General features: G+C 46.1%; 1 protein-coding gene across 1 annotated transcript in view; it reads left to right on the top strand.

Annotated features, from left to right (window-relative positions):
* DIP2C (disco-interacting protein 2 homolog C) overlaps positions 1-13,211 on the top strand; it is a 180,808-nt gene that overhangs the window by 77,425 nt on the left and 90,172 nt on the right. The window contains exons 10-13 of the mRNA XM_014549632.1: positions 7,131-7,241; positions 12,390-12,513; positions 12,830-12,939; positions 13,106-13,208. Of these exons, the coding sequence (XP_014405118.1) occupies positions 7,131-7,241; positions 12,390-12,513; positions 12,830-12,939; positions 13,106-13,208 (448 nt within the window). The remainder of the gene's footprint in view (positions 1-7,130; positions 7,242-12,389; positions 12,514-12,829; positions 12,940-13,105; positions 13,209-13,211) is intronic.

Below are 13,211 nucleotides of genomic sequence, written 5' to 3'. Positions count from 1 at the left end.
GTGGGGAGGCCGGGGCGGGGGCGGGAGGGCTGGTGGGCGCCCATCCTGACCCTGGCACGCAGGACCACAGCAGCCGCGCAGAAGAAAGGAAGACAGCAGTGTCTTGCACAAAAGCCATGAACAACAATATCAGCGTTGTGGGCAGTAAAAATACAAATACTTAACCAAGCAGATCCACAGATTTGCAAGTACAATGAGCAGCCATGCCAAGCTCGAGGGGTGATGACAGAATGGACCCCATGTTCACGAACCTGTGAAAGGAGGAGGCAGAGCAGACAAGTGACATGTACCCAACCGCTGGGCACGGGAGCCCTGATGAGGGCCCCAGAGGGGCTGCGTTGGGCTCTCGCCAGCCTCTGCCCAGTGCTGCAAGGGCCAGGACTGCGTGACCCTGTGGGGGGCAGGAGTGCGGTCAAGTGTGGCAAAGGTGTGGGTCCCTGGAGGGCGAGGTGTACCACTAACCCCAGAAACAACAGCCTCCTCTCCACCACACCCAGCGAGGCTGAGGGCGGTGGGATTCCTCGAAATGCTACCTGGGGTGAAATGCTACCTGCTCTAAGCCCACCATAGGAACTTCAGACTTTTTTTTTTGTTTCAAAAAATCGTTCCCAACACCAAGGACACACTGGGGTCAAAGCCCCTCTTAGGAGCTTGGCTGGCCCCGCCCCCTCCACAGGGTCACCATGGAAACGTGGCTAGGGAGATGCCTGCCTTCCATACTCCACATTCCACATGGCAGCTGTGAGAGAGTAAGATGGGTTCCAGCTCTAACCGGCTGGAGATGAAAGGGTGAAGGGATGAGGAAGCAGCATCCGGTGCTGAACTGGCATGGGAGCCTAAACGAGAAGGTGCTGAAGATCTGGCATCCTGAAGATCAGGACAACCTCAATATAATGGAAATGAACCAGGGGACACAAATCCTGAAACTGCCTGAAGTGCTGAGATCCCGGAGGCTGAAGTCGGGCTCCAGTGGCCAGAGAAAAACCATTCAGTTTTCCCTGGACTCCAATGAAGAGGAAACCACAGCCCCCAGGAGCCAGGATAACAGCACTGCCAGCTCCAGGTCCTCAGTGCTGCTGAGGGCCAAGGCGCCAAGCAGGAAGTCCGTGACGCCGAGGCCCAGAGAGGCCACCAGGACCGCGCTGCTGAGGTCGGCCACGTCCACCCGGGCCGCGGTGCCGGTGCCGCCCAAGCCCGACCCAGTCAGTATCCAGGTGAGCTGGGACCCACGCGGGTTCTGGGCAATGGACACTAGTACTAAGCTCAGACCCCAGGAACCAGGAATACTTCCCACAAGGGAGGACTCCAGTAGTCCCCCTCCATCATATTTTCGTTTAATAAGTGATTTTTTGAAGCCAGAGAAACCAACCAAGGCAGCAGTGGGGCTTATAAAAAAGACAGTGGAAGTGATGAAGTTAGACCACCAAATAAGAGAAACTAAAATCCAGCAGAAAATGGTAACGGAGGAAGCTGCATTCCTACTCAATGAAAAGTTACCTGTCCAGGCTGGCACTACAGTCCTGCTAGCAAACCTGACCAACAAAGCTAAGGAGTACAGAAAAGAAATTGAAAATCAGTGGCACACCTATGCACAAGTAAGTGGTGAGATCTTACCAACGAAACAAGAATTAGCCTCCAAATATGCCAAACAAACTTCAGAGTTTAAAACAACACAGCTCTTGGGGAAGGAAACCCTGGAATACAGTTTGAAGCAGCAGTTGGAGGCAGTGAGGGACATGTCACAGGTAAGGGAGAAACAGCAGAAAGAATTGCAGACATTACAGGAGAAGCTAAAGAAAGCCCGAGCTAAGACAGCTGCAAAGGCCCAGGCCCGGTACCTCCAGGAAAAAGCATTACTGGAGAAGCAACTGAATGAACCAGCCATGGGCATGTTGGGAAAGAGAGAAGAAAAGGAACTAAAAAGGAAGGTCTGGGCCTTAGAAGTGGCAGCAGAGAAGCGTGCTTCTGAGTTGCAACGCCTCCGAGCAGAGGAGGAGGAATCACACCAGGAGGTAGAACAGCAGCCCCAGCAGCCCCTGGTGGACAAGACCCCCCAGAGCTGGTTAAAGCTTCAGAAGCAGCATCTGCAGAAACATTGGTCTGTAAAGCGCATACCAGAGAGGCCAGTACTGCAGCCCGTTGCCCCAGGACCACCACAGGCTGCTCCAGGACCACCACAGGCTGCTCCAGGACCACCACAGGCTGCTCCAAGGAGCAGAAGGAGAAGTTCTTCCCTAGCCACTGAATCGAATCAGTCCACATTACTTTCTAAATTGTCACAGATTCAGTAAGGACTGGAGCAAGTATTCCTAGGTGCTGCCTAAACCTGGTTAAGAAGGTTTTTAGACCTCATCGCCACTGTAAAATACCCATCGTGATATGTTAGTGTGAAGGATTAGGTGCTTTTTTACAGCGGAACTGCTAGATATTTGTGCTACCAGCCTCCCTTCATTAGGATTTTCTTTAATTAGCTCCTGTTAGTAAGCAGGGTGTTCCTCAAGTCTTCAGATAACCTAACACCATTTGCCAAACACTCATACATGAAACGAAGTTGAGGAAACCACCTTGAGGAAGTGAGAGGAAAACAGTTGTGTGATTTATGTCATCTAGCTGAAGCAGATTTCTTTATAAAGCACCTTTAAGGATAGCATCTCAGATTGACTTTATATAGTGCTTTCTGCTCTTTAACCAGCCAACATCGGTGTACCCTCATTCCTTTTGGCCAATTCAACACAAATGCAAAATGTTTTTAAATTTTTTTAAAAGAAATTTGTGCCAAGTAGGCAGAAATGACCAGGTAGCCCCTTCTATAGTTTGCTCATGAGTGAGAAGGTATTCTTATAACATCAAGATCAATAAATGCTAGGCAGAACAACCTTTTATCTGAGGCAGCCCTTACAGTTTTAGCTTTCAGTAAATTGAAAAGGGAAGATAGAGGGGACGTATATTACCTCAACTCTTTTGAAGTATTTTTCTATGAAGAAATACCTTTACAATTAATAAGGTGGCTGAATGCCTCTGCTTGTTTTGTCTGTTCGTTTTTAAAGTATCAAAAGAAAAATTTTAAATATTTGGATGACTTTTTAGAGTCTTGTGCTATCTCTTTCTGTAGCAACACCCTAAATTCTAAGATGACAACATTACTTAATGTTAACTATAGTAAGTACTTTAGCTTCAGGTCCCCTATTACATTTTCATACTGTATGCACTTAATAGTGCATGAAATACCTTTTGTAATTAACATGTGCCATATATTTATGCTATTTAATAGAACTGGGAACAGTAATTTAAATTAGTATATACTTTAGGGTAATTTTTTTACATTTATGACACATTGATGGTTAGACCAGTGGTTTATTTGAATGCTGAGTTCTAGTACAGAAATATAATCCTATATGTCAACATTGCTTTTCTATGGGGAAATATAATCAACTGTATGTTTTCTGGAAATTGTCAGTAATGAAAAACTTCAAAATAACTTTATTGAACTTTATTTTATTTATGTGTAAAATGAATTCCTTTAAATTGCATTGCAAAAAGGACTCTACCTCAATGTGCCTTTAACTTCTAGCTTTAACAATTTTTCTGTTAAATATTCCTTATTTAATAAAAATTTTGTTATTAAAAAATAAAAGCCTACTTGGATTTCATATTGTATTTGTGTGGCTAGTATCTGGCATGTGTGTATAAATATTTATTAAATAAGCATACAGGAGTAAAGTATTCAATAATTACCTTCTGTTGCAATAAATAGGATTCTTGGAAAATCATCTTTGGATGAACATTCAGTCCTTAGCATAAAAATTATAGATACTTTTCATGTGGGTAATCCTATTAATGCAGTTTGGGGAGTACCTTCTTGGGCTTTGAGAAGGGCATTGAAGTACCTAAGCTGCCTAGGTTTCAGGATGTTGTAGGAGGAGCTAAGACTTATCACATGAGAAGCCTGCCTTCAAGGAGCTTGCAGTCTTTAAAAAAAAAACAGACATATTGTTCATTAGCTTTTCTATAAATTGGAAAGGGATACAGGTCCCCAAAAGAGATTGTGATTGATACACCTGTGAACTGTTTGGGAAGGAGAGAGCTCTTTCATTTGGGATCTGAAAAGTTTTGTAGCTCCAAGGAAGAGCATGTGAAAGAACTGGGGGTGGGGGAACAGAATGTGTTGTGCTGAAAAAGACAAGCCAGGCATGTACACAGTAGGGTTGAGTGTGGGAACAAGAAGGAATCGGCTTAACAAAATTTAAATCTTAGCAAACACTAGGATGGGCTTCCGCCTCTTGCTTTATTGATACCTATTCTGAGTCTGTGGATTATTAGGTGCAATGAAATCTCAAAGGAATACATAGAGAATCAAATGAATGGAAACCATGTGGGTTTATGATATCTTTGGAATCACTGTGAAGAGTCCACAAAACAGGACTTGTGACTGATCAGATATTAAAGGAAAACTTAATGAGAATGATGAAAGTATAAACTTCCCTTCCTTAAAAAAATTTTTGAAAAAAATATATATCATTTTGTATTCTAAAAGAGCCTTTGGGTATTTGACCCTTTTCTATTCATTATTTTAATACGATTGAGAGCTTATAATGTGCAGTTTTATATTCTGCTTTTATTCACTTTACACTAATACAATATTTCATCCTATCTTAACACAACTGTGCAAGGTTATATAAATGGCATTATCAGCATAAGTTTTAGTGATAGAGCAGGGGATTTTAAATCCTAGATCAAGTTAACCTTCCTTTGAGCAGAGCTGGGATGGCAGCTAAACTCAAACCTCAGAAACGTAATTGCTGCACAGTCCAGCTCAGAAGGATGACACCTTCTTTCTCTCTGTTCTCTGCTGGTGATGATGACTCGCACCTGCAGAACAGGTAGATTTTAGGGAGAACAGGTCAGTGTGTAACGGGTCCCTTATGAATGGGTGAGACCATCCATTTCAGATGGAGCTTCAGCGTGTTCTGCTTTTGTGTTTGATCAGCTTCCTTAAACATTTTAGTCTGCGTCAGGGAAAGAAGTCATGCGGCAGTGGTAGCCTGGAAGATTCACAAACATTTAATAAAATATTCTTGCTTCGTCAGATCCAGATCTGAAGACAGATCAACTCTCAGCCTACCAGCCGAGGGCAGAACACCGGAAGCTAACGCGCACCTCAGATAGATTTCAAAAATAATTGGTTGTGCTTTGTGTGCATAGACATACATTCCTCCTTGAAAGTCCTATTGCTGGTAGCCGGCTGCAACAAAAAGATTACTATTTTATTAATTATTTCACAGGATTTCTCAAAATTCATTAGTAGTGCAGATGGCTTTTAATGGCCTTTCAGTTTTTTGTCTCTCATTTAGATGATTTTAGTAAACTTCAGGAATTTCATAGAGAAAGAAAATGTTCCCAAACTTAATTTTGTTCCCACCAGCCATCCTGTGTTACTACATTGCCAACATGGCCAAATTTAAGATACAGCTTTATCGGTTTGCGGCTGCATCCGAGTCCTTTTATGTGGCCCTGTCTCTTTAGATATTGAAATAGAGTGTTTTATGCAATTGTTTATGACAAAACTACTAACTTCTAGTTAGGACATTTTTTAAAGAAAAAATTGTGTCAGTTTTGGAGTATGCTAGTGCAAAAATGAAACGCATGTGGTAAGACATGGGACGTATGTGCTTTGAAAACACTGAACTTGTCAGGAAGAATATCGCCGATGCTGCGGAAGCATGTGAGAGGGACTCGTGTTAGAACAAAGCAAAGTCCTGGAGAGCATAGTGGAGGATCCAGAAACAGGACTTGGTCTGTTACAACCTGCGACCCTAAAGCAGGCTTTCAATGCAAGAGACTAGGATGGGCTACTCCAGAAGGAGCGTTGGGGTGGCTGGAGGTCAAGTGAAGGCTAAGTTCAATGAGCTGCACTGCAGACACTAGGTCCTAGGATGAGCTCCAGATGAATTTAAATCAGATGAAATATTTTTAAAATGAGAGGTGGTAAAGGAAAAATTTGACAAATTTACATACAACATTAAATGCACCAATAAAAAATAAAACAATTATCTCAAGAAGTCTTTGTACCAAATATAAGAGTTAATACTATCCGATATGTTTAAAATTCATCCAAATTTTAGGTGCATTGTCAAAACACAAACAGATAAGTAGGCAAGGGAAATGAAAAGCAGTTCGTCTGAGGACAGGGACTTACAAGCGATCACATGGAAAACTGCGCATCACTCAGCTACTCTAAGGCAGTGATGGCGAACCTTTTGAGCTCAGCGTGTCAGCATTTTGAAAAACCCTAACTTAACTCTGGTGCTGTGTCACATATAGAAATTTTTTGATATTTGCAACCATAGTAAAACAAAGACTTATATTTTTGATATTTATTTTATATATTTAAATGCCATTCATTTAACAAAGAAAAATCAACCAAAAAAATGAGTTCACGTGTCACCTCTGACACACGTGTCATAGGTTCGCCATCACTGCTCTAAGGACTATAAGAAAACATATTGCAGTCATACTATCCATTATTTGGTTATTTGGATGGTAATTTAAATTAACCTGGCTTTTAGAACATTTACCACAAGCTAAGATGTAGGTTCTAGTGTTCTCGTTTTTCAGATGAGACAACTAAGGCTTAGAGGAGCTAAAATTGTGCCCGAGATCCCAGCGTTAAACCTGATCCCCGTCTGAATAGAGTCCCATGAGGGTCCAGCTGCCAGCCCAGGACGCTGGTGAGGAAGTGCCCGCGTTCAGCCATAATTGTGAAGACTCCGAAGAGTTTTGTATAAAGCCTTGGAGTGGAAAACAGAACAGTGTGTGCACCATAGTTTCTTCTACATAAAAATATGTCAGCGTGGAAGATAAGATTTAAAAATGATAGTTGTATTCTGGTACAGTATTATAGATGACTTGGTAATATGTTTGTGTTTCATATGAATTAAAGGAAAAGTATATAATACTTAGTAAAATGTGTCTGCCTAAAATGCATTTTTAAATAGGGCACCTAATTTTTGTTCCAGCATTTGTTCTTACTGGGAACGTGAACCTCAATATCTGTGGTGGCTTACATCTTTCATGATATTTTCAAAGCCATGTTAACAGGAAGTCCTTCACCCCCCCCCCCCCCACCCCAGGTGGCGCTGGTGTTCCCCAACAACGACCCTGCTGCATCCATGGTGGCCTTCTACGGCTGCCTGCTGGCTGAGGTCGTTCCTGTGCCCATAGAAGTCCCACTCACGAGAAAGGTAAGGCCCGCGCTGTTTCATTAAAGCCTGCTAATGGGAATGGCAGGCTCGGCTACACTGGAACATTCTATCATGAGGTCAGAATGTGCAGACAGCTCATTTAAAATGGCTTTTCGTCTCAGCAGGGTGTGGATCAAGAGGTTTTCCGTGTTTCTGAGGCTGTCAGGTTTTCAGCAGTTAGCTCAGTGAAGGGGACAGTAACCTCACGCTCGGCTCAGCTGCCGGGTTAGCAGGAACAGTGTCTCCGAGGCAGAGCTTCTGTGCACTGTAACACCATTGAGCCGAGTAATCTGTCAGGAAAGCAAGTGTCTGAGTGTCCTGTTCCTCAGCTTCATTACACTGGAAATTGGGTAAATGACATTTTTTTTATTTCGAAGGGGGGCAGTTGTTGCTTTCATTCAGATGTTTGGACATTATCAAGTCCCTGGTGCAGCTACAGTTTATGAGATCTTATTCCATAATTAGAATAAGTAGCTAATCTCATTCTTACAATGTTAGCGTGGTCCAGTATAAGAAGGAACGTTGTGCTGTCCTGCACATCGGTGTATGTGTTTTCCTCCAGGTCAATGACTTGCTCTCCATACTCCAGAGCTATGGTAACTGGAGGGAGAAAGATAAAGGAAGGAAACCCTACAGGGTTGACACTGGTGGCCACCAAAGACAGATGGTCTGATGTTGTCCAAAGAGTCGCATCTGGAAGCCACGGAGTGGTCCCCTCTGACACGCAGGCTCCTTGACTTCAGAACATGACATTTGTTGTCTTAGAGAACTTCTCTTCATTTTAAATAAAAGAACCATTGGCTCAGGTACAGTTGAGAAGAGGGTAGGATGTACACATGAGCATAGGTGATGACAAGTTCTGCTCCCACTGGACTCGTTTTAAAATAATGGGCCTAATGTGAACCAAATTTTCTGAATCCTGAATGTTGCTTATTGAACCTGACTGAACAGTCTAGTCCAGCCGTGGGCAAACTACGACCGTACCCTTTTATGTAATGATGTTTACTTTGAATTTATATTAGTTCACACAAACACTCCATCCATGCTTTTGTTCCGGCCCTCCGGTCCAGTTTAAGAACCCATTGTGGCCCTCGAGTCAAAAAGTTTGCCCACCCCTGGTCTAGTCCCATGTACCTTTATTTATTCTGTTCTAAATCTTGGGGTCAGTGTTCCTGCGATGTTTGGCATGGAGAAGAGTGTCCACATATCTGTGCCAGGACAGGCCTCGAGTGGTCACAGCAGATCTGGAAAAGCCTGCCACCAGGACCCTCCCAAGGTGGCTGAGCTGGTCTGGTAAGGCCAGCCATCAGCACAAATCTGTCAGCCAGTGATTTAGGCTGAGCCAGAATTTCTCCTTCGTGGACACAGGCTCTGCCATGGGCATATGAGTCTGACAGGAAAATAGCAAGGCCTTCAGGATGGGGGTCAAAGGTGAATATTCTAAGTAGGATAGAACCAGGGACAGGATGGGCTTGTGGACTGCAGGAGTCAGCCAGCCAGGGCCAGCCCCTCAGCATTCACTTCCTCCCCTTGGAATTCTAACTCACCGGCCATTTGTTTGCCATAGTAAACGTTTTCAAATACCCCATTAAAATGAAATATCTCTGAAAGGGGTAACATCAATGACCATCACATTTTTACAACCTCCCTATGATCAGTCCCAGAATCTCTTCCTCAGGAAATCAGAAGTGATAAGGAGACCATGAGAACCAGGCCTTGTCAGGAGGGACATGGGCTGCCCTGGGCGACCATCAGCCAGCCAAAGTATAAGTGCATGAACTGATGTCACCCAGATGGGGGTCTGCGTGTGTGTGTGTGTGTGTGTGTGTGTGTGTGTGTGTGTGTTTGGGGTGAGACCGGATTTGCCAAACGTTGATAGTTATTGGAGCTGGATGAATAGGTTCATGGGCTTTCTTTTTCCTTTTCTCTATATTTGTATGTGTGCTTGGAAGTTTCCATTATAAATAAAAAGTTAGAAGCTAATTGGCAAAATATACATATATATTAATGACAAGTTCATCTTAGTTTTGATAAGTAAAATGTCTTGTGTCCAATTTCTTTGCTCCACCTGGTTCCATGGCCGTGGGTCATCTTTAAGCACGTGGGTCTGAGCATTTTGTGTTGACTCGGCCTCTGCATCCCTCTCTCCATCATGCCGTTCATTATTGTTTTTTTCACCTCCTGAGAGCTAACCAGCCATTAGTTGGTGATTTGGGTGGGCAAGAATGGAATTGGATAAACTAACTGTAACTAGTTGTTGTGGGGCCACAAATAAAAATGAGTTCAAGAGAGAGGCTTACCATGAACTTACCTCCTCTTTATTAGAGAATCCTTTTTATGGGTGTGATTGATGGTTGCTGGTGAAGAGACTGACATGGGACTGGGGTTGATGATGGTCAAGTGACGTGTCCACGTGGCCTGTCTGACGCTTGAGGAGTTACTTGTCAGAGAGGCAGTGGTGAGGCGAGACTTCTAGGAAGTGACATAATTAGTCAACTCTCTACATATTGGAGAAAAATTGAAAGCAAGAGGAAGGTTTGAATTCAGGTGAGGTCCATTTTTTCCCTTGGCAGCTAAAGAATCATTACTGAGGTTTTGTGATGGGAGAGCTGACCATCCTTGACAGCAGAGCTCTGAGAGGAAGGGCCCTAGCCAAGTGGCCCCCCGCAGACCAGAGTACCTTCACTCCCAGGGGAAAGGCGCAGAGAACATGTCACGGCAGGAGCGCACACTGGGAGGGGTATCGTCACATTCTTCCTGAGTCTGCTGATGGCACATCAGGCCAGGGGGCAGGTTTACGAGGCCGGTGTGAGAGCACCATGTGGCAGCTGCACAGGGCACGTCCAACCTTCTTGTCCTTGTCCTGAGAGTCCAGGTGGAGACACAGCTTTGACATTGTGTGTTGAGTGTCTCTACATGCAAGGCTCTGCTCTAGGCTCTGAGTTCAAGCGTGTGTTTGCTCAGGGGTCTTGGTGCATGAAGGAGATGCCCAGGCTGCCCTGAGAGCCGGTGATGGGGTCTCATCTCAGCACACTGGGGTGCGGCTGGCAGAGCTGTTCTGTGAAGTTGACATTTGATCGGAGCTCTCAGTAGGAATTGTCCAGATGATGAGGACAAGAAGGTCCTTCCGGACAAAGAGAGAGCAGACGTGAAGTCTGAATTTTGTGCTGAACTGTGGCATCCTGATCCCAGTTACTCCTTCCCACGTGGTCTCTCGTCACTTCTTCTGTATTTCAGGTATCTTTTCATGTTTGTGATTCCATTATTTTAGAAATAAAATCATGAGCAGATGTTGGAAAGACAGGGTTCAGGGGACATCATGCCTCCGCTGGGAGTGCCAGGATCAGCATGTGTGCCCTCAGCGTGGGCACCAGCCCTTGGCAGGTCAGGGCAGGTAGCCGCTGGCACACTCACTCCCAGTCCCTCTTGCTGTAGACAGTCTAGCAAACTTACACTCAGAAAGGAACACCTTCCGGCTACTGATCCTGATCTTGGAATCTGTCTCCCCTCCCTGCTGCTTGATCATGGTGTTTGGCGATGGGATATCCAAGTTCACACTGAAGTGACTGGTTATAATTGTGTTTGAAATAGCATTGCTTGAAGGAAACGTCCTGTGAGCAGCCCTGAAAGGGACCGTCACTGTCCCCGGGTGCCAAACCTGTCCCCTCTCAGGGCTGCACAGGTGTCGGGGGTTGTCTGTGCACAGTCCCATGGAGAGAGAGAGATGTGCTTTTCCCTGGGGGTTGTCGGGGGTTGTCTGTGCACAGTCCCATGGAGAGAGATGTGCTTTTCCCTGGGGGTTACATCTACAATAAGAAAAGTAGCAACTGTTCACTTGAAAGACTACAGTTTTAAGATGTCAACTCTGTTGATTTTACTCGGGAAAACACCACATGGTCTCACATTTTTCTTAGCGAGGCGCAGACAGGCAGAGTGACAGGTAGCCAGGTTCTGGCCCACTGACAGGCTTGCTGTTTGTCCGGGGGTTCAGGCAGAGTCCAGTGGGAATGAACACAGCTCCAGGATCAGGACCTGCAGCCTCTTACTTACCCGGAAGAGCTGATGGATGTGGCTCCTGCTTTGTTCTTTGGTCCCACTCATCCCCACGTTGCCATCTTGTTTCAGTATCAGACGTGCAGTCTGGGCTCTAGCCGTGCAGCTCCCGCACAGTGTGAATCACAGCTGGTGTGGCAGGTGGGAGGAAAGAACTCCAAGTGACCTGACTTCTCACAGGGAAGCTGACGCAACAAGCAACAAAACCCCCTGGGCTGGCGGTTCCCGTGGCTGCCCCACCGCCAGCAGCTGCTCAGGCGCCGTGTTCCCAAGTCGGCGCTGGTCATTCAGCGGCTCCCAGTGCTATGTGACCAGAGTCAATGTCAGACATGTGTGGTGTGGCAGGTGGGAGGAAAGAACTCCAAGTGACCTAACTTCTCACAGGGAAGCTGACACAACAAGCAACAAAACCCCCAGGGCTGGCGGGTCCCGTGGCTGCACCACCACCAGCAGCTGCTCAGACGCCGTGTTCCCAAGTCGGTGCTGGTCATTCGGAGGCTCCCAGTGCTCAGTGTCACCAGAGTCAATGTCAGACATGTCTAATGCATGTTCTTATTTCCTGAGACAGTGGTGCTCATGGCGGGGAAAGGTGACCAGTCTCCATTTCTTTGGTAGATGTAATCAAATATGGCAGAGCCCTTTGCTCTGAGTGTTTAAAACCAGGCAGTCGGTAATTATTCAGTATGAAGACATTTTCTTAGACTCTTTCTGTTCCCCCCAATACTTATGGCCTACAGTGCCGTCCACAGAACTGAGGGTCTTTATGAGACCCACTTGGTGCCAGCCCCCCGTTGAGTACTTACTTGTGCTCTCCTGGTTGATCGCTGGCGGCAGACCTGTGAGGTGGCTCTGCCTTTCGCCCCACGGTGCAGATGAGGAAAGTGAGGCCATGCGGGCTCGCCACCCCATTCAAAGCCACGCAGCTAGCAAGCAGCAGCCTGGGCTCCAACCCCAATTCTGCGGAGCCCAGTCTGTGCCGAAACCGTGGGTTGTCCAGGGAGGTTTGTTCCATCCCGGAACCCAGGGTGAGGCCTTGTTTTGCCAGGAGTGCCACTGTCATCTCGTCTCCGTGCCTCTTCTGTCGCCCTCTCCCAGGACGCAGGAAGCCAGCAGATCGGCTTCCTGCTTGGCAGCTGTGGGGTTACTGTTGCCTTGACCAGCGACGCCTGCCACAAAGGACTGCCGAAGAGCCCGACGGGGGAGATCCCGCAGTTCAAAGGTAAGACAGTGCTGAGTGCCGTGTTGGGAGGCGGGCTCTTCCCTGGGAAAGATGGTACTACATGGAATCAGTTCCAGAGTATACGATTTCCACACGCACATGTCTCAGGCAACACATTACATGTTCTCCGCCTCCCCTGTGGCGTGATTTCACCGGCAGTGGCTTTTGCACTGTGGATGTTGTCCTTGACTTGACAGAAACACCAGAGGTTCCCCCTAGCATGTGGTGGTGTGAAGCATAGCCATGAATGGGAGGTGATTCCACACTCTTTTCTGGGAAACGCTCACCTGAAAAGAATTTGTCCTTTATTTCCAAGGTTGGCCAAAGCTATTATGGTTTGTCACAGAGTCAAAACATCTCTCTAAACCTCCTCGAGACTGGTTCCCACACATCAAAGATGCAAATAATGACACCGCATATATCGAGGTAAGTCACTGGGTGTGGGGTTTCGGGACTGAGTCCCCGCGGTTCCCATAGTTACACAGCTCCAGGATCAGGACCTGCAGCCTCTCACTTACCCAGAAGAGCTGATGGATGTGGCTCCTGCTTTGTTCTTTGGTCCCACTCACCCCATGTTGTCATCTCGTTTCAGTATAAGACGTGCAAGGATGGAAGCGTGCTCGGGGTGACCGTGACAAGAATTGCACTGCTGACCCATTGCCAGGCTCTGACACAGGCGTGTGGCTACACAGAAGGTA

The sequence above is a fragment of the Myotis brandtii genome, unplaced genomic scaffold, assembly GCF_000412655.1.
Source record: "Myotis brandtii unplaced genomic scaffold, ASM41265v1 scaffold562, whole genome shotgun sequence".
NCBI classification, from domain to species: domain Eukaryota; kingdom Metazoa; phylum Chordata; class Mammalia; order Chiroptera; family Vespertilionidae; genus Myotis; species Myotis brandtii.
This window is presented reverse-complemented; position numbering and strand designations above follow the sequence as displayed.